Source organism: Rattus norvegicus, chromosome 3 (assembly GCF_021556685.1).
Source record: "Rattus norvegicus strain SHRSP/BbbUtx chromosome 3, alternate assembly SHRSP_T2T, whole genome shotgun sequence".
In the NCBI taxonomy this organism is placed as follows: Eukaryota; Metazoa; Chordata; class Mammalia; order Rodentia; family Muridae; genus Rattus; species Rattus norvegicus.
In genome coordinates this window covers 6620016-6638429 of record NC_141536.1, presented here as the reverse complement: position 1 = coordinate 6638429, position 18414 = coordinate 6620016, and the positions used below count along the sequence as shown (strand labels likewise).

General features: G+C 47.2%; 1 protein-coding gene across 3 annotated transcripts; it reads right to left on the bottom strand.

Annotated features, from left to right (window-relative positions):
- Positions 1–274: 274 nt before the first annotated feature.
- Positions 275–11899, bottom strand: Zmynd19 (zinc finger, MYND-type containing 19). Of its 3 annotated transcripts, none has more exons than XM_087652529.1 (6): positions 11026–11899; positions 10247–10306; positions 9306–9412; positions 8605–8745; positions 3484–3664; positions 275–2979 (listed from the first exon to the last, which is right to left on the bottom strand). In XM_087652529.1, exons 3-6 carry the CDS (start codon positions 9404–9406, stop codon positions 2836–2838), a joined length of 567 nt encoding a protein of 188 aa, XP_087508655.1. In that variant the 5' UTR covers positions 9407–9412; positions 10247–10306; positions 11026–11899; the 3' UTR covers positions 275–2835.
- Positions 11900–18414: the final 6515 nt, after the last annotated feature.

Below are 18414 nucleotides of genomic sequence, written 5' to 3'. Positions count from 1 at the left end.
AAGCGCTCTACCACTGAGCTAAATCCCCAACCCCGGTTATGTAGTCTTTACAGAGACAAAATGCTGCTCCAGGTGAGCTCTGGTCCAATAGTCTTCATGTAAAGGAGATTTTGGAATCATGCAGAGGACGGCATAATGTATGCCTTTGAAGTCTGAGACAAAGAATGCCTAAGTGAGCCCAGAATGTACCAGATGCAGAGACCTGCAGCACTTTCCCCCCAGCACTGGCAGTGGCTGTAGTAGCAAACACCTTGATTAAACCATGAGACAGACCCAACAGACAAAAAGCTCGTTTTAGTCCATCCAGTTTTTGGCACTTAGTTACAGCAGTTCCAGGAAGCAAATTCACAGGACACCTGGGTATCCAGCCCTGGAACTGAAGCAGAGTATGGCTGTATAGCCTAGCTTGCAGGCCAGTTAGCAGCTGAAGCAAGGGTGGCACCTAAGGAATTCTGAAAAGACCCCAATCCCTCCAGCATTAGATTGTCCCAAGGCCAAGTAGACCAACTCACTACACAAGCCAAAGGGCCCCATCTTTGAACCACCAGAACATTCATAGAACAGCCTAAACAGCTAAAGAACATGAGGCAGGGATGACCAGAGGAAGGGAGGTCAGGGATGAACAGACATGGGGAGTAAACATCGACTTGATAGACCCCAGCTCACTGCACAGCACTAGCTGTGCTACCAAGTGTAGATAGGGGAAACCCACAGGTGAGCCCAATGTATGCCACCTTTACCAGCAGTGCCTTGAGGTCAGCTGTGTGCTCTCTAGGTGGAATCTTCTGATCAAAGCTGACAGTAAAGCACCCATTGCTGGCGAGGGGACAAAGTGCTAACCTGGCCATTTAAAGGAAAGATCACAAACTTGTAGTCTAGAGTCATCCCAAGAAATTTGACCCACAGAATCCCTTTACTACAATAGCCCTGGCCTCTTAAAAGTAGTTTATGCAAGGGGAGACAGTGAGGGCGTACGTCAGCTGCTGCCTATAGCAATATTTTACAATATATACATCTGTCCTCTTTCCAATGACATCAGATTGATGTTCAACCTGGGGTCTGAGTAGGGGACCTTCAGAACACAAAAGGGTTCCTGGTATAGGTCTGACATAAGCAACTCTCTGAGTTTAAACACTCAAGGGATGGTGCCATGCTGAGTTTCAATCTTCCCCTCTAGGCCACTATGTACCATAAAAGCACAATCAGCCATAGAAGCTGGACTCAGAGGCCTAAGGCTATCAAGGGGTTGTGCTCAGCCAGAGAGCATTTAGCTCACAGAAAACCAAGACTGTGATAGATAAGCTGCAATAGGAAGAGCTTAACTCCCGAGGGGCACTGTAGACCACCCAGAAGGCCAGAGAGCTGCCCAGGTCAGCAGTCAGGGAGAGCTGGAACAAGAGGGTCACACCGAGTTAGGGAAGATTCCAGTCACAGTTGAATTCATTTCTGCAAATGGTCAAAATGCCACAGTCCTCAGAATGTGGATCCCCCAAAAAAGTTCCTAGGGACTGCAGCTCTGCAGTGAAGTCTCCCTTTGGCTTTCTGGCACCCCCACTGTCTTTGCCATCCCACAATTGGGACAGGAGCAGCAGCTTACTACTGGCTCCAAGGGTCTCTGTGCTTCAAAGTGGCAGTTCACCAACATAGGGATATATAGTATTTTGCTGGTTAGTTTTATGTCAACTTAATACAAACAGGAGTCATTTTGGGAGAGGAAAATTATGAAAATGGCCCCACTAGATTAGATGGTTTGTGGGTCAGCCTGTCCTGATTTTTCTTTATTGATCTGGGAGGGCCTAGCTCACTTTGTGCAATGCCACCCCTGGGCTGGCAATTCTGGGCACTACAAGAAGCTCGGCTGAGCAGGACACGAAGAGCAAACAGTAAGTAGCAGTTCTCCATAGCCTCTCCGTCAGCTCTAGTCCTGACTTCCTTCACTGGACGGTGATGTGGAATTGTAAGCTGAAATAATTCCTCCTTCCCAGGTTACTTTTGCTCATGTTTTATCACAGCAATAACAACTATGACAAGTAGCCAACCTACTGGAACACTTCAGAACACCTGCCACCAGAGAGAACAGAGCCTTCCTTGCACTCCTCCATAACATACTCTGCCCTCGAGGCCAACCTGGAGTGATGGGCAAGTCCTCCCAGACCATTCATTAAAACTAGCTTCATTAAAATTAGTTCCTTTCAACTAAACAAAAAAAAAAAGGTGAGCCGGGTCTGTTAATCCCAGCACTCACGGGGCAAAGGCAGGTGGATCTGTGTATTCAAGGCCAGCCTGGTTTACCTATGAAGTTCCAGGAGAGACCCTGTCTCAAAAGAAAAGGGCTGGACAACAGGGGTCTGAGGAGCAGAAACTGGCCACAAAAATGATTCTACCTTTACTCTGCCTGTTTAGACATGACTCTGTGCAAGCCTTTCAGTGGGGACCCCCCTCCCCACTGCCCAGGAGCGAAGCTCGACTACACAACAGTCTCTAGCTGAGTGGTGTCTGTTTACCATTTGAGGAATACAACAAATGATTCTATTTGAAGTTGCTAACCCTCCCCTTGCCTCCCCCCCAAAAAAACTGTACATGAGTTTACAAACATATTAACATATAAATAATGAGAAAGGTCCTAGGGAGCCTCCCCGTTGTCTCTGCTGGAGGTGAAAACTGGAGGGGCAGTGTCCCCACAGGCTGCTTGTTGCTGTGAGGTCTTATGGCAGCTTCTCTGGATCCATTGCTGGCTTCTTTGGCACCTCCAGGTTCAACTGCCAGTCTGTCTTCCACTGTGCTCATGATGAGCTGGAAACTGTGAACCCGCAGCAGTGGCAGCTCTTCAGCCCGTCATCGCTCTGGCTCAAGCTCATGCTGGAAGGGACGCTTCCTCTCCCTACAGTGCTTCTTGTGGGCAGGCCAGTCCTTCTGCTGGCACTGAGAGCCACAGTATCGAGCCACCTGGCAACGCCCACAAATGTTGAACTCTCGAAGCTGAAACACAGAACACTGTGGCTTCAATATTACACTAATGAAATGTATGAAAACTATTATCTCAGCATCTGGATCAACCCAATAAAACCCTACGTGGGAATGAAGTTCGGTGTCTGGTCGACATGCAAGGGCCCTGGATTGAAGCCCCAGCCCTTGTTTTCCCTAAAAAGAGCCAGACATGGTGGTTCCTGTACTCCCTGCAGAAGGATGTCTGTCTGATCCAGGATCATGGTGATATCTCAATCAGTCTAATTTGTATAGATAGCGAGTTCTAGGACAGGCTGGTTTCCAAAGATCTTGTCTCAAAAATCACACACACAAACATAAAAACAGAAACTATACAGGTGCTGTGGCTGAAGGGCATAGATAAGATCTGGATAGGAACACCAGAAAAGTGACTCATCCCATGCTACCCAGGGGTCTACAGGAATAACCTATCATAACACATCCAGACTGCTGGGCAGAGGTGTCCAGGGACCAAGGGCTCAGTGTAGCATACTGTACCTGCTTTTCAATCACCGTACAAGGAGGATAGTGACACTCATAGTAGGTACAGGAATTTTCTTCCTCTTCCACCACATCCCCATTGGCATTATAATACCGGGTCACATTCAAGACAGGGAATTGTTCTTCTATAGGGTCTGTGGGAAGCTGCTGGATTGCAAGCCAGTATAAGCTTTGCTCCCTGAAAGAAAGCAGAGGCCTCAGTGCACTCTGGCCTACCAGGTCAGCACAAGGAGAGAGCATGACCCCAAGACAAGTAAGCTCTGCCCAGTTCTAACAACTTGAGTTGTGATTGCCCACCACCACACTGAATGTATCTACCATGCCATAATAAAAACTTTAAATCCTAGGGGATAGGGAAATCAGCAGGATTGGGGTACGTGATGTGAAACACACAGAATCAAGAGTTAGAAAAAAGAACTTTCACCACCCAACACCCCAAATTTTTTGAATCCTGCCTCCAGTAAGGTACACAGCATCATGGCACTGGGTTTGGCAAGCTTGGCTACCTGATGCTGCAGTAAGATCTGTCTCCCCTTTGCCCTAACTAAGAAGTACTAACTACTGTTAGCCTACTACTTCCCCTTTGAGGTCACAGCTATCCTGTCTTTCTAAAATCCCTCCTGAACAAGTGAGTCAGCCAGAAGTTGGTTTGTTTTTCAAGACAGAGGTTTTCTGTGTAGTCCTGGCTGTCTTGAAACTCGCTCTATAGTCCAGTCTGGCCTCTAACTCAGAGATCCATCTGCCTCTGTATCTAAGAATGCTGGGATCAAAGGCATGTGCCATCATGCCTGGCTGAAGTAACTGAATGCAGTGACAGAACTGTAGTCTGAGACTCATGCTGTGTGAAGAAGTTCCTGTTGTAGACTAAAAGAGAAATGCCCCCAGCCTCAGGTATTTGAAAACACTTGGTCCCCAGTTAGTAGCGCTGGTTGGAGGACTAGGAGGTACAGACCAGTTGGAGAATATCACTAGAGGAAGGCTAAACCTTGGGATACCTACACTTTGTGCTCTCTGCTTAACTTTTTACTCTGGCTGTCATGCTTCCTGGACATAGTAAATTATTATCCATCACAAGTTTTATCTTTTTTTTTTTTTTTTTTTTGGTTCTTTTTTTTCGGAGCTGGGGACCGAACCCAGAGCCTTGCGCTTCCTAGGCAAGCGCTCTACCACTGAGCTAAATCCCCAACCCCCACAAGCTTTATCTTAAATAAACTTTCTTCCTTAAGTTACTTTTTGCTATAGTGTCTTATCACAACCACAGAAAAATAACTAATATAGAAATTAGTAACAAAGAGGAGGACATTGCTGTGACAGACTTGGCCATGTTCTTTTGGGGAGAATTGTGGAAGTGTTTGGAACTTTGGGCTAGGAAAGTCATTGAGTGCTGCAAACTTAATAGGCTGTTCTGGGGAAGCTTAAAAGATAAGTGAGAAGTGGCTCAGCGGTTAAGAGCACTGACTGGGGGCTGGAGACGTGGCTCAGCGGTTAAGAGCACTGACTGCTCTTCCAGAGGTCCTGAGTTCAAATCCCAGCAACCACATAGTAGCTCACAGCCATCTGTAATGGGATCTGATGCCCTCTCTTCTGTTGTGTCTGAAGACAGCAAGTGTACTCACATACATGAGAGAGAGAGAGAGAGAGAGAGAGAGAGAAAGAGAGAGAGAGAAAGGAGCACTGACTGATCTTCCAAAGGCTCTGAGTTCAATTCCCAACCATCCACATGGTGGCTCACAACCATCTATGAGATCCAGTGCCCTCTTCTGGTGTGTCTGAAGACAGTGTACTCATATAATAAATAAATCTTGAAAGAAAAGTGTGAAGGAAGCATAGAGGATGGAGGCCTAGCTTGGGAAGCTGCGTTCCTCAAAGCTTGTACTGGGAGGTGCTCATGTGACAGATCTGAATTAAGATTTGTGGGTTCTGGCCCACTGGGGCTGAAGACTCAGTTGTGATTAACAGAAGACTAGTATCACTGAAGCGAAACCTTATGGGAAATATTTTCTCTCATTTAGCACAAAGTTGTGGTCCAGAAGGGGCATGCATCTCAATTGGACAGTGAAACTTAGTAATGGGTTTTGGCAACACCACAGTTGGAAATACCAGCAAATTGGAAATGTCAGGATTGTGGGATAAGTAGCAAGCATGAGTGGAGCAGACTTAGCATGTGACTACAAGATAAGTTGTGGTATGCTGTGTATGGCAGAGCTGCGAAACCCTGTATAGCACAGAAATTATGAGTAAGTCTCAAACGCTCAACATTGAGTTATTTATATATACTGTTGAAATTTAGGTTTTATACTGTGATAACAATATCAGATCCTGGAGATAAGAAATGGGGTATGGCTTAAAGTGGTGTATGTGTGTGTGTGTGTGTGTGTGTGTGTGTGTGTGTGTGTGTGTGTTTAACAAAGATCAATTGTGCTGGTTAGCTTTTGTCAACTTGTCAAAAACTAGTCACTTAGAAAGACTAAACTAGGGGTTGGAGATTTAGCTCAGTGGTAGAGCGCTTGCCTAGCAAGCACAAGGCCCTGGGTTCGGTCCCCAGCTCCGAAAAAAAGAACCCCCCCCCCCAAAAAAAAGACTAAACTTCAACTGAGAAATTACCACCATCAGACTGACCTAAGGATATGTCTGTGGAGCATTTTCTGGATTAATATAGGAGGAACCAAATCACTGTGGGCAGTATTACTCTTAGGCGACTTGGTCTGGTTTGTGTAAGAAAGCAAACCGAGCAAGCTATGGAGAGAACACCAAAACAACAGTACTGCCAAGTGATCTAAGGTTTAGTTCCTGCTTCCAGTTTCCTGCTTGAATTTCTGCTCTTAATTCTCAACAATGGATTGTGACATTGCTTTTGGTCATGGTATTTTATATTAACAGCAAGAAACCTACTCATGACAGCCCTAATAACCTGCTGACTGCCCACAGGTGAGTGCAGCAGACTGTGTGGGGTTTTGGAGAGGCATGGCTGGTTTCTATACAGGAGCTGCTTAATTAACTGAGCCTTATGAATAACCCACTCTCCCTCACAAGTAAACCAGGACACTGGCCATCCTCTTCTGATCACATGTGCCCACAGTACCAAGCACTCCCCTCCTAACACAAACACATTCATTCTCCCTCTTCTTCCTTTTTTTTCCTTTCTTCTTTTTTTTCGGAGCTGGGGACCGAACCCAGGGCCTTGCGCTCGCTAGGCAAGCGCTCTACCGCTGAGCTAAATCCCCAACCCGCCTCTTCTTCCTTTTACATGGGCATACCAGACATGCTCATGGATGCTGGTCCAATCTGGTCCTGCCTCTGCTAGTAAGAGGTATGTACTACTACCTACCTGAAAGGCATGGCCACAACCAAACTTATCTCTGAAAAGTGGCTGAGGAAACTGGTAATGGACCACCTGACCACACACCTCAGCCTTCCAGCCCCACAACTGTAACTGCCCTTTTCTGAAAAGAGGCTTTAACTGTAGTTCTATCTCATGATCATAAGGTGTGTTCAGAAGATTAAATATAGCAGACCCTACTAAATAGGATGTCTGCCTCACAGGAGGATGGGAAGTTAAAGGTCAATCTCAGCTTCTTAACTATACAAGTTGAGGCCAGCCTAAGACACACGAACCTCAGGGTAGGACGGAAGGAAGGAAGCAAGTAGGGAAGGATGGACAGACAGACAGGAGTGGTGAGAGAACTGAAGACTCAAAACCTCTGACACCAGGTAGAAAACAAAGCCTGAGACCCCCACAGGGCTGCCTTCACACTCTGCCAGAGTGAAGGAGCCTGGCAACTGTCTTCTGAGGACCTGGAGACCAACACTAAGCATCAAGTTCAGAACTGTATGCCACATGTCCTATCCGCAGCACACGGGGCTTGGGCATCACCTGAAGACATTCGCTATAAAGATCTATCCGCTATCTACAATGCCAACCTTGTTAATAATACAAGCATCTGTTGGAGTGGTAAATGCCAAAGAAGGCTTCTTAAAGACTTAACTCAAACATAAAATCCAGGAGCCCTCAGGGGAGGCCTATAAGCAGGTAAATGATGCCCGTGTGGCTTGGGACTATGAGTTCAAATTTCCCTAACCATTTCCCCCAGCTCTTCTCCAGGGCTTCATGAAGTTCCCTGTGATGAGTTGAGGAGGGTTAGGAGGAACATGGCCCTCCAGAATACAAAAGTGTGTTCAGCACTATCTTCAGGACCAGGGAACTGAGAAGCCCCCACACAGGTCAGCTTCCTAAGCTACTTTGTCCCTCTCCTTCAAATGCTCAGGGAAAGCTGTTCAGCAAAGGAACAGAACTGAAGCCCACCCTGTCTCAGGGAACTCTGTAGTTCTGGGTATGTTCTCATTCCACCACACCAGCTAAAATATTCCTACAGTATATTATCACAAAGTCAATCCCAAAAATCAATCATAAAAATTAGCTAAGCATGGGGCTGGAGAGGTGGCTCAGAGGTTAAGAGCACTGACTGCTCTTCCAGAGGTCCTGAGTTCAATTCCCAGCAACCACATGGTGGCTCACAACCATCTCTAATGAGATCTGATGCCCTCTTCTGGTGTGTCTGAAGACAGCTACAGTGTACTTATATACATAAAATAAATCTTTAAGAAAAATCATTTTTAATTTCATTTTTAAAATATCTCTTGGGCTGGTGAGATGGCTCAGCGGTTAAGAGCACTGACTGCTCTTCCAGAGGTCCTGAGTTCAATTCCCAGCAACCACATGGTGGCTCACACCCATCTACAATGGGATATGATGCCCTCTGGTGAGTCTGAAGACAGTGACAGTGTACTCACATAAATAAAATAAATCTTTTAAAAAATTAGCTAAGCATGGAGGTATATATGCATCTTTAATCCTAGCACAGGAGAGGCAAAGGAGGACTGCTGTGATTTCAAGACCTGGTATACATAACGAATCCCAAAACAGCAAGGGATAGAGAGACCCTGTTTCCAAAACAAAATATAAATGAAAAATTCTTCCCATAAAGCAAAGTCCTCACCCACGGGCAGTGACGGGTCATATATCAAAGTCCTGCAGCACTCATAGTAAAAGCACAAAACAGGTAACACAGAAACACGTAATGACCCTTCAAGTACAGGTGCTGACTAGGGAAGACCCACCTTTGTTTGCTGGAGGTCTCTTCAGCTTTGGGTCGCCAGCCCCATGGTACAAGCTGCAGGTTGTCCAGGCGATTGTCCACAGTCACAGCATTGAGATGTACCACCTGAAACCCGGGAGCCACACCTCCCCTGTGTCGTTCCCTAGGAAAGACAGATTTTTTTTTTCTTGAGGGCAAGACCCTCAAGCATCAATGTCCAAACACAGAAATATCAGTCATACGGTCTGAACTGGGCCCTTATCCTGAAGTAGCATACCAGAAAGCCAAGCACGTCATCAGTCTATGGCCCACACAGGCTGGTTAATGATTCTGCACCTGGATTTAAGGGCTTGCCTCCCAGGGCAATGGAGAGAACCCCCAAACCAACAAAATTACCTAGAGATAAGTTTCCCATTTGGATGCTATCAACATTTCAAACCCCACCTTCACCATCTAGGATCAATGGCCCCTTTTCTAAGGATGTAACCTATGACTGACTCCCCAGAGGACCACAGGTCTCGAGTCCCACTCGCTGTTTAAGTGACATGTACATTAGTCATCCCTTTGGGTTAGTGGCAAAGGTCACAAAATAAACTCCCAGGCTCAGAGAAGATAAGGTTGAGTCTGACCCCACTGAGTAGAATGCTCTCTTTAGGCACACTGTGCACATCACAGCTCACATGGGGCTTAGGTGGGGAGACTTCTCAGTTGGAAAATACTCACCATAGCAGCTCATGCAGAAGCCTGCCCGAGCCCCTTCCCCGGTTTTTGTCAAAGGCATATGCAAATATCTTAGCACCGTTTCCATCAGCGTCTACTTCCATCCGAGCCTGGGCAGAGGACAGAGCAGAGCGCATCTGTTGGAAAGCCTTTACCTCTCAGCACACTTCAAATCCAGCTCAGAAAAACTCCAGAGGTACAGATGATATCCTGCTCCTAGGACCCCAAAAGTACAGGGAGCACACCCTGACCAACAACTTGCAAAATGCTGTGGACACCAAGAAGTAAATTTTTTCTATCCTCAAAAAAGGCCAGAAGAGACGATGGGGAGCTAGAGATGGCTAAGCAGTTAAGAGAATTGGCTGCTCTTTCAGAGGACCCTGGGCTTGATTCCCTACAGCCAGCCACCTGGTGGCTCACAACCGTCTGTGACCCATGCAGATACTCAGATCAACATTAATACACATAAATAAACTCAGGGAATAAAACACTTGAGGGGGAAAAAGCCCATGTTGGCTGTGATAGTGCACATCTGTAATCTCAGAACTCAGGTAACGGAGACAAGGAGATTTGAGTATTCACAGCTGGCTTGGGGAGAACAAAACCTTACCCCCATCCCCCACTCGCCAAAAGGCCACCAGCCAGAGAGGTGGTAGTTCTTGACCAAGAACAGTGAGGGCAAGATGGTCTCCCTAGTTAGGGTGCAAAGGTGTGTGCTCACTTGGTTTAACAAACATGTAACCATAAACACAACAAAACAGGGAGTTTTCAAAGACCAGTATTCAGGAAAGGAGGTCACAATGGGCTCTACTAGCCAGCAGTGTCCAGGTTGTCACAACCTGCTTTGGAGCTAAATATCATATCAGTGGTATCCTCTTGTTCTCCCAGAACAAGGAAGGAAATTCATTTCTCATTCCTCCTGGGCACCAAACAGTAATGCTCACCTCAAAGGAGTAGCTCTCCACCAGTGGTATGTCCTGCTCATCTATCAGCGTGTATTTGGTCTGCAAATAAACCATGTTTCAAAAATTACATCTGAGACCCACCTAAGAAACAGTAACAGCATAACTTGCAGCAGCAGGAATCTGTAATACTGTCCAATGAGACAGAAAGAAACCACATCTTAAGTGGGGCCTTGCTCAGAGTCATTTGGCACAGCCTGCAATCAAAGTGCAGTTCAAACTGGGCATGGTGGTACACACCTTTAATCCCAACACTCGAAAGTACTGGCAGACAGAACCCTCCTGTGAGTTCCTAAACAACCAGGACCATAGAGTGAGATTCTTCCTCAAAAAAGAAAAGAAAAATCCTTTCAAGTATGTTAAAAGCAAAACATGACCACATGTACCAGTGTGGGTAATTAGGCTTCAGAGCCCATCCACACCTGATAGACGGTCCCTAACAAGTGGCACTGAGCTTTTAATGCACCCGGAAACTCAAACATGTCTAGTGGAGTAGAGGAAGGGAACGGGGCTAAGAACATCAGGTTCCAAGTGATGTTTGTTCAGTAGATGGATAGTTATTCCATGTGCTAACTGGATAGCCCTTCTTCACCTGGTCTCAAATATTCCTAATAAAAGCTTTAATGGCCCAAACTCCTGCAAATAATTGCGGAGTAAAAGTCTCCCACCCCTCCCCAGTTAGAAAGTTCCAGTAGTTCTTTCCTAAGCTCAACACAGGTTGCTTTTACTTTCCTGGAAGCTCTTTCTAGGATCTCAGTTACCTGCCTCTACTTTCTGTCTGCTCCTCTCTCCCACTAGCAGCCGCCGCCACTGGTGGAAGGAACAGACTTAAGGTCCACAGTTCCTGAACAGCACCATGACACGAAGCCCAGCTTCAACATGTGGTGGGTGGTGGCCCAGGCGAGGAGCATCTGAGAGCCTTAAAGCCTACCAAGATCAGGGCCCTGGCTCTTCGTCTGTGCTCTAGGAAAGCCTGTGACTCGAGTGACCGAACGTGGCCAACCTTTGGTCAACGTTAAAACGCGCCGCCGAGGGCTACCGCGGACCGGCTGCTCCGCTCGCCTCAGAGCTTCGGGCCAAGAGCGTCACGGCGGGAGGCCGCCGCGTTTAAAGCGTGCGGTCGCAGGTGCAGCCCGGCCGCCGGAGCCGCCGCAGGTGCCCGAGGAGGGAGAGGATGAACCCCGGCAACTGTTCCGCACCAGCCAGTCCCACACGAGTCCTGAGGCCGAGGGGCGCGCCCCCGGCCGCGGGGAAGACTCCCGCGAGGAAGGCGGCGCCCGGACCATGCAGGCCCGCGCAGCTGCTCGCCCTGGTGCCCCAGCCCGCGCAGGCCTCGCCGCCGCTCCACACCGCTCACCTTCCCGGCCACCCGGCCGAGCCGCACGATGCCCAATTTAAAGTCGGTCATGGCCGGGCCTGCGCTCTGGGCAGGCGGAGCCGCTCCCTCGGGAGGCTCCGGACCGGACCGGGTCGGGCCGTAGCGAGGCCGCGGCACTCCGGGTCAGGCCGGGGCCGGGGTCAGGCCGGGCGGGCCACGGGCGGACGAGGCTGGGCCAGGATCGGGCCACCGCCGCCGCCTCGCGCCCGCCGGACCTGCCACGCGCCGCCGCCACCGCCGCGCGCACCCCAGCGAGCGGAGCAGAGGGCGGGGCGCACCCGGGACACACCCCCCACCGGCGGCGGCCGACCAATCACGAGACGCGCCCTTCGCCGGTCGTGGCGCGCCGCGGCCAAATAACCAATGAAAATAGGAAACAGGCGCAGGCGCAATGAAAAAGACCCAAGTGCGGGGGAGGGGCGAGCCGGGGGCGGCGCCTGCGCGGCGGCCGGCGCAACGTCAATTTCGCGGGAAGCTTTGTGCGCGCTGCGGCCGCGGCTGGGGCGCGTGAGTGAGCGCAGTAGGTCGTGGCTTCTTCCTGACAATAGCTGCTTGCGTTCGGGTCTCTAAGTTGTGCACGGCGTAGAACGTCTGTCGTTACCTGGTGGTTACCGGCTAGCAGGATGCTGTATGGGTCGTCCAGGTCTCCAGAATCATCCTGCGAGGCAGCGGCGAGTACCTACTCGATGCTTCCTGGAACCCAAGCGCCTTAGGTCTCCTAGAAAGGATAAAACCTTCGGGAAGGAGCGGGAGGCTAGGGCGGGTATCTGTCCCCGGAAAAGGGAGATCTGGTAGTCTGGAATCCTGACAAAGCTGATAAGGCCTAGAGTTCGAGCCCAGGGCTAGACTCCACCTGCTTCAAGGTGACCTCAGGCATCAGAGGATCTGCAAATGTTTCTACCTCTCTTTGTTCCAGTTTGGAATTACCGGGAGCAAAGGATTGTCGAGTAAAGCTAGATCTCCTCTCAGCCCTTGGTGCTTAACATTACTCCCAGGTGCTTTTCTGCTCAAACCGCACCTGTTCCGTTAGCCTCTTCAGACTTGTGGATAAGAGAACTTTTTAATAAGAGGTGGAATGCTTAGGATGATGCAAAGTGCGCTCCCTGGTAATAAAACAATTTGTTCTTGCATATTCCTCCAAAATAGTAATTCAACACATCCCACATAACTTGAAAGGAGACCCAGGGGGTTGGGGATTTGGCTCAGCGGTAGGGCGCTTGTCTAGCAACCACAAGGCCCTGGGTCCCCAGCCCCGGAAAAAAAAAAAAAAAAAAAAAAGACGAAAGGAGACCCAGGATACACCTGTTAGATCCCAGAGGCTGCCCTTGTAGAGGAGATCGGCCATACCTCATACCCTATTGAGTACCCTTAAGCTGATGAGTGGGTATGAGGAAGCCACAAGGTGGGGTGCCTGCAGAAGTAAGATTAGATCCTAAATTATGGCTTTGCAACCTATTTAGTGCCTTCACTAATCTGCTAAATCAAAAATACCCACCCCCTGAGCTCAGGGACTATTTATTCCCTTAAAGGGAACAAGACATAATAGATACAGATATTATAATAGTCCTTTATTCTTCAGTTACTACTAGATTGCTACCATATTCCAGCTTCCCTCACTATAGAAGACCCTTTTGTTTTTTTAGGTTATGTGTATTAGTGTTTTGCCTGCATGTATGTATGTGTATCGTGTGTGCAGTGTCCTTGGAGACCAAAAGAAGGTGTCAAGTTCCCTGGGACAAGAGTTAATGATTGTAAACCTCCTTTCGGTGCTGAGAACTGAGTTCAGGAGCAAGTGCTCTTAACCACTAAGTCATCTGTGCACTCTGTAGCTGGCATTATTAAAGATCTGATCTCCTGAACTCCGTTTCAGTCTTTCTACCCAGCCGATAGGTAATCTTCATTGGTGAGAATACCAGCTGGAAACCAGGCATGTCTGCTTTTAATCCCAGCATTTGGGAGGCAAAGGCAGGTTGCTCTCTGAGTTCAAGGCCACCCTGATCTACAGAGTGAGTTCCAGGACAGCCAGGGTTACACAGAGAAACCCTGTCTGAAAACAAACACAGTTGTAACCTATCCGTGAGGGAAGAACTCTGATTACCTCATCGTCGTTGGATACTGTTTTGTTGGAGGTTAAATTTGAACATGATTTTTTATACTTATTTTGTGAGTGCATGTATCAGAAGACAACTTTTGTACTAGAGAAATAGCTCATAGGTTAAGAGCACTGGCTGCTCTTCCAGAGGTCCTGAGTTCAATTCCCAGCAACTGAATGGTGGCTCATAACCATCTGTAGTGGGATCTGATGCCCTCTTTTGCAATGCAGGTGTACGTGCAGATAGAGCACTCATACATAAAATAAATAAATTGTTAAAAAGAAGAGAACTTTTGGGGGCTGGGGATTTAGCTCAGTGGTAGAACGCTTGCCTAGCAAGCGCAAGGCCCTGGATTCGGTCCCCAGCTCCGAAAAAAAGAAAAAAAAAAAAAAAAAAGAAGAAGAGAACTTTTGGGCATTGGTACTCCTTTGATGAGTTCATCGGTGATCAGTCTTAGAGTCAAGCTTGGCAGCAAGTACTTTAAACCATTGAGCCATCTCAAAATAGCTCTTCTGTTCTAAATGACAGGAAGTTTATGATGTGTACCAACATACTCAACTTCTTTTAACTTTTTTATTAGTTATTCACGGTACGTGTGACTGTCCTTGTGTGTGCATGCACATGTTGCAGTGAGATAACTTGTGGACATTCTGTTCTCTCTACCATGTTGATATTCAGGGACTAAGCTCAGGTCATCAGGCTTGACAGCAAGCATAGCTACTTACTGGATCCTGGCACTTGACTTCTATTTTAAGTTATTATTGTTTTATATTCTATATTCTATATATTAGGTTTTAAATTATTTTTGTGCATGAATATGAATACACACATACACACACACACGCGCATGCAGTGCCTGGAAGAGACCTGAGGAAGTTATTGGATGCCCTGGAACTGGAGTCACAGATGGTTATGAACTGTCAAGTGGGTGCTGAGAACTGAACTCAGGTCCTCTGCAAGAACATCAAGTATTCTTGACTCTTATTTTTTTTCTTGGTTCATTTATTATATATAAGTACACTGTAGCTGTCTTCAGACACACCAGAAGAGGGCATCAGATCCCATTACAGATGGTTGTGAGCCACCATGTGGTTGCTGGGAACTGAACTCAGGACCTCTGGAAGAGCAGTCAGTGCTCTTAACCACTGAGCCATCTCTCCAGCCCCAGCAATCAGTGCTCTTAACCACTGCTCTTAACTCTCTACCCCCCTGAATGCTTCTTAACATGAGTTTCAGAGGGCCAGAAACATTAAAAACACAGAGAAACCTAAAACTGGGTAAGATCACTATGGAGGAAATGACAAAGAGAGAGAATAGGCTGAACCTTGGACGTGCTTACATCAAGGGTGAAGATAACTGGAAAGAGCACAGCTCAACCAGGACAACTAAGATGTCTGCTAGGAAGGACACCCAGACAGGGTGGTGGCCTAGAAACCAGAAAAGGGCTGTTCCTGGCAGGCATTTGTGATAGACACAGAATGGGGACAACAGACAGTGAAGCAATGGATTTAGAGAGCCGGAGAGATGGCTCAGTGGTTAGGAGCACCGACTGCTCTTCCAGAGGACCTGAGTTCAAATCCCAGCAACCACATGGTGGCTCACAACCATCTGTAATGGGATGCGATGCCCTCTTCTGGTGTGTCTGAAGACAGCTACAGTGTACTTATATATAATAAATGAATAAATCTTAAAAAAAAAAAGAGTCAGTGTTGAGGCATATGGCTGAAATTCTAAGCATGGCTGAGGCAGAAGTAGGGAGGTTTGAAACCATTCTAGACTGTAGCAAATTGCATGGGATCTGCAGCAAGTTCTGAGCTAAACTGAACTATACGACAAGATACCTTCTTTTAAAAAAGAAAAGAAAGCGAACAGGCCTGAAACCTCAGAATTTGGGATGTGGAGGTCAGAGAATCAGGTCTTCATGGTCATTCTTAGTTCTATAAGAAATTCAAGGCCAGCCTGGACTAAGTGAAATCCTGTATGAAAAACAATTTTTAAAAGAAACAGCTCTTGCAAGCAAGACGAAGATGGCCAAGAGACACTCTAGAATGGAAGAGAGATACGTTCACTGGCAACGAGGCTAGCAAGGTGGCTCGGTGGACACAGGCCTGGTGATCAAACAAGTCCCTGAACTTCATAACTATAAAAGTAAAAGCGCTTGCTGCCCAACCATATGATCTGTGTTTGATCCCTGAGACTTAAAATGATAGAAGGGAAAAACTGATTCTTTGACTCTAGAAGGTCATCCTCTGATTCCTCAATAGGGCTGTGGCATGCATACACTTCTCCCAATAATAAATAAGCCAGATGTGGTGGTACATGCCTTTACTACAAATAAAGGAGGTGGAGGATCTCTGTGAGTTCAAAGCCAGCCTCATCTACATTGCAAGTTCATAGACAGACCATGTCTTGCTAGGTACAGGTAGGTAGTTAGATAAGTAAATTAAAACAAAAAATTAAATCACTTTTGCAGTTGAGCTTACTAGCTCATGCCTTTAATTCTAGTACTCGAGAGACAAAAACAGGTGAATCTTAACTCAGTGCTAAGCCATGTCTCCAACCTCAGGGTTCTGTGTGTGTGTGTGTGTAAAGGTCAGCCTGGTCTACAGAGTGACTTTCAGGATACTCAAGCATGACTATGCAGAGAAACCCTGTCACAACAAGCAAAAAAAACAAGACAAAAAAATCTTGGCTTCTGGGACTGGAGACATGGTTCAGTGGTTAAGAGAACCTGAGTTAAATTCCCAGCACCCACATTAGGCAGCTTACAACTGCCTGACCTCTGTGGGCACTTGCATTCTGCCTATGAAACACACACAGATACATGCACAGTTAAAATAATAAAGAGAAAAAGAAAGAATCTTGGCTTCCTCCAGGTAGGGGCTCTCTAAATGAAAACAAAACTCAGGTTGTTAGAAATGGCAGCATTTGTGTCAGTCTTGTTTCTAATGCTGCCAATAGCCTCAGAAGATTCATGTGTGAAAAAGACTGGGTGCCCTACTGCTGAGTGAAATTGTTGATGGGTGATGAAATCATAGTTTTATCCATGAATTAAACAATTGGTGGATTCTCAATATGATGGAAATTTTAAGAGTTGGAGGTAGGACTTGGGGGTGAAAGTAGGTCATTAGGGATGTATCTTTTTGTGGGGGAGAGTTGGAGACAGAGCTCACTATGTAGTCCAGGCAGACTTTAAACTCACAGAGATCTGCCTGCCTCTGCCCCCTGAGTGCTAGGATTAAAGATGTGCAGTGCAGTACAACATTGATTCCCTGGCTGCTCTGAGATGAGCAACTTAACTCCTCCATGCCATTTAAGTCACCAGTCCCTGTACCAGTCGACTCTGTATCCTTCATGCTCCCACTGCTGGCTCCAAAGTCAGTGCTCCATTTATGTTTGTTACATATGATACAAGTGTGTGTGTGTGTGAAAGCCAGAGGTCAAGTATCTTCCTCAAAAGCTCTCCACATTAAAAAAAATGTTTTTTTTTAATGTATGTGATGGTTTGTACATGCTTGGCCCAGGGAGTGACATAATTAAAAGGTATGGCCCTGTTGGAGTGGGTGTGTCACTGTGGTCATGGCCTTCAAGACCCTCATCATAGCTACTTGGAAGTCAGTATTCTGCTAGCAGCCTTAAGATGAAGATGTAGAACTCTCAGCTCCTCCTGTACCATGCCTGCCTGGATGTTGCCATGTTTCCACGTTGATGATGATGGACTGAACCTCTGAACCTGTAAGCCAGCCCCAATTAAATGTTGTTCTAACAAGAGTTGCCTTGGTCATGGGTCTGTTCACAGCAGTAAACCCTAACTGAGACAATGTGTATGAGTACTTTGCTTCAGATAAGTCTGTGTGCTACATGTGTGCCTGGTGCTTTTGGAAACTAGAAGATGGGTTGGCTGCCTAAGAGCTGGAGTTTTATAACATTGTGAGCCACCATGTTGATGCTGGAAATCAAACCCAGGTCCACTGCAAACACAGTGGCCGAGCCATCTTTCCAGTTTCCTCCACCTCACTTTTTTTTTTTTTTATTAACTTGAGTATTTCTTATTTACATTTCGAGTGTTATACCCTTTCCCAGTTTCCGGGCAAACATCCCCCTAATCCCTCCCCTCCCCTTCTTTATGGGTGTTCCCCTCCCCATCTTCCCCCCATTGCCACCCTCCCCCCAACAATCTAGTTCACTGGGGGTTCAGTCTTAGCAGGACCCAGGGCTTCCCCTTCCACTGGTGCTCTTACTAGGCTATTCATTGCTACCTATGAGGTCAGAGTCCAGGGTCAGTCCATGTATAGTCTTTAGGTAGTGGCTTAGTCCCTGGAAGCTCTGGTTGCTTGGCATTGTTGTACATATGGGGTCTCGAGCCCCTTCAAGCTCTTCCAGTTCTTTCTCTGATTCCTTCAACGGGGGTCCTATTCTCAGTTCAGTGGTTTGCTGCTGGCATTCGCCTCTGTATTTGCTGTATTCTGGCTGTGTCTCTCAGGAGCGATCTACATCTAGCTCCTGTTGGCCTGGACTTCTTTGCTTCATCCATCTTGTCTAATTGGATGGCTATATATGTATGGGCCACATGTGGGGCAGGCTCTGAATGGGTTTTCCTTCTGCCTCTGTTTTAAACTTTGCCTCTCTATTCCCTGGCAAGGGTATTCTTGTTCCCCTTTTAAAGAAGGAGTGAAGCA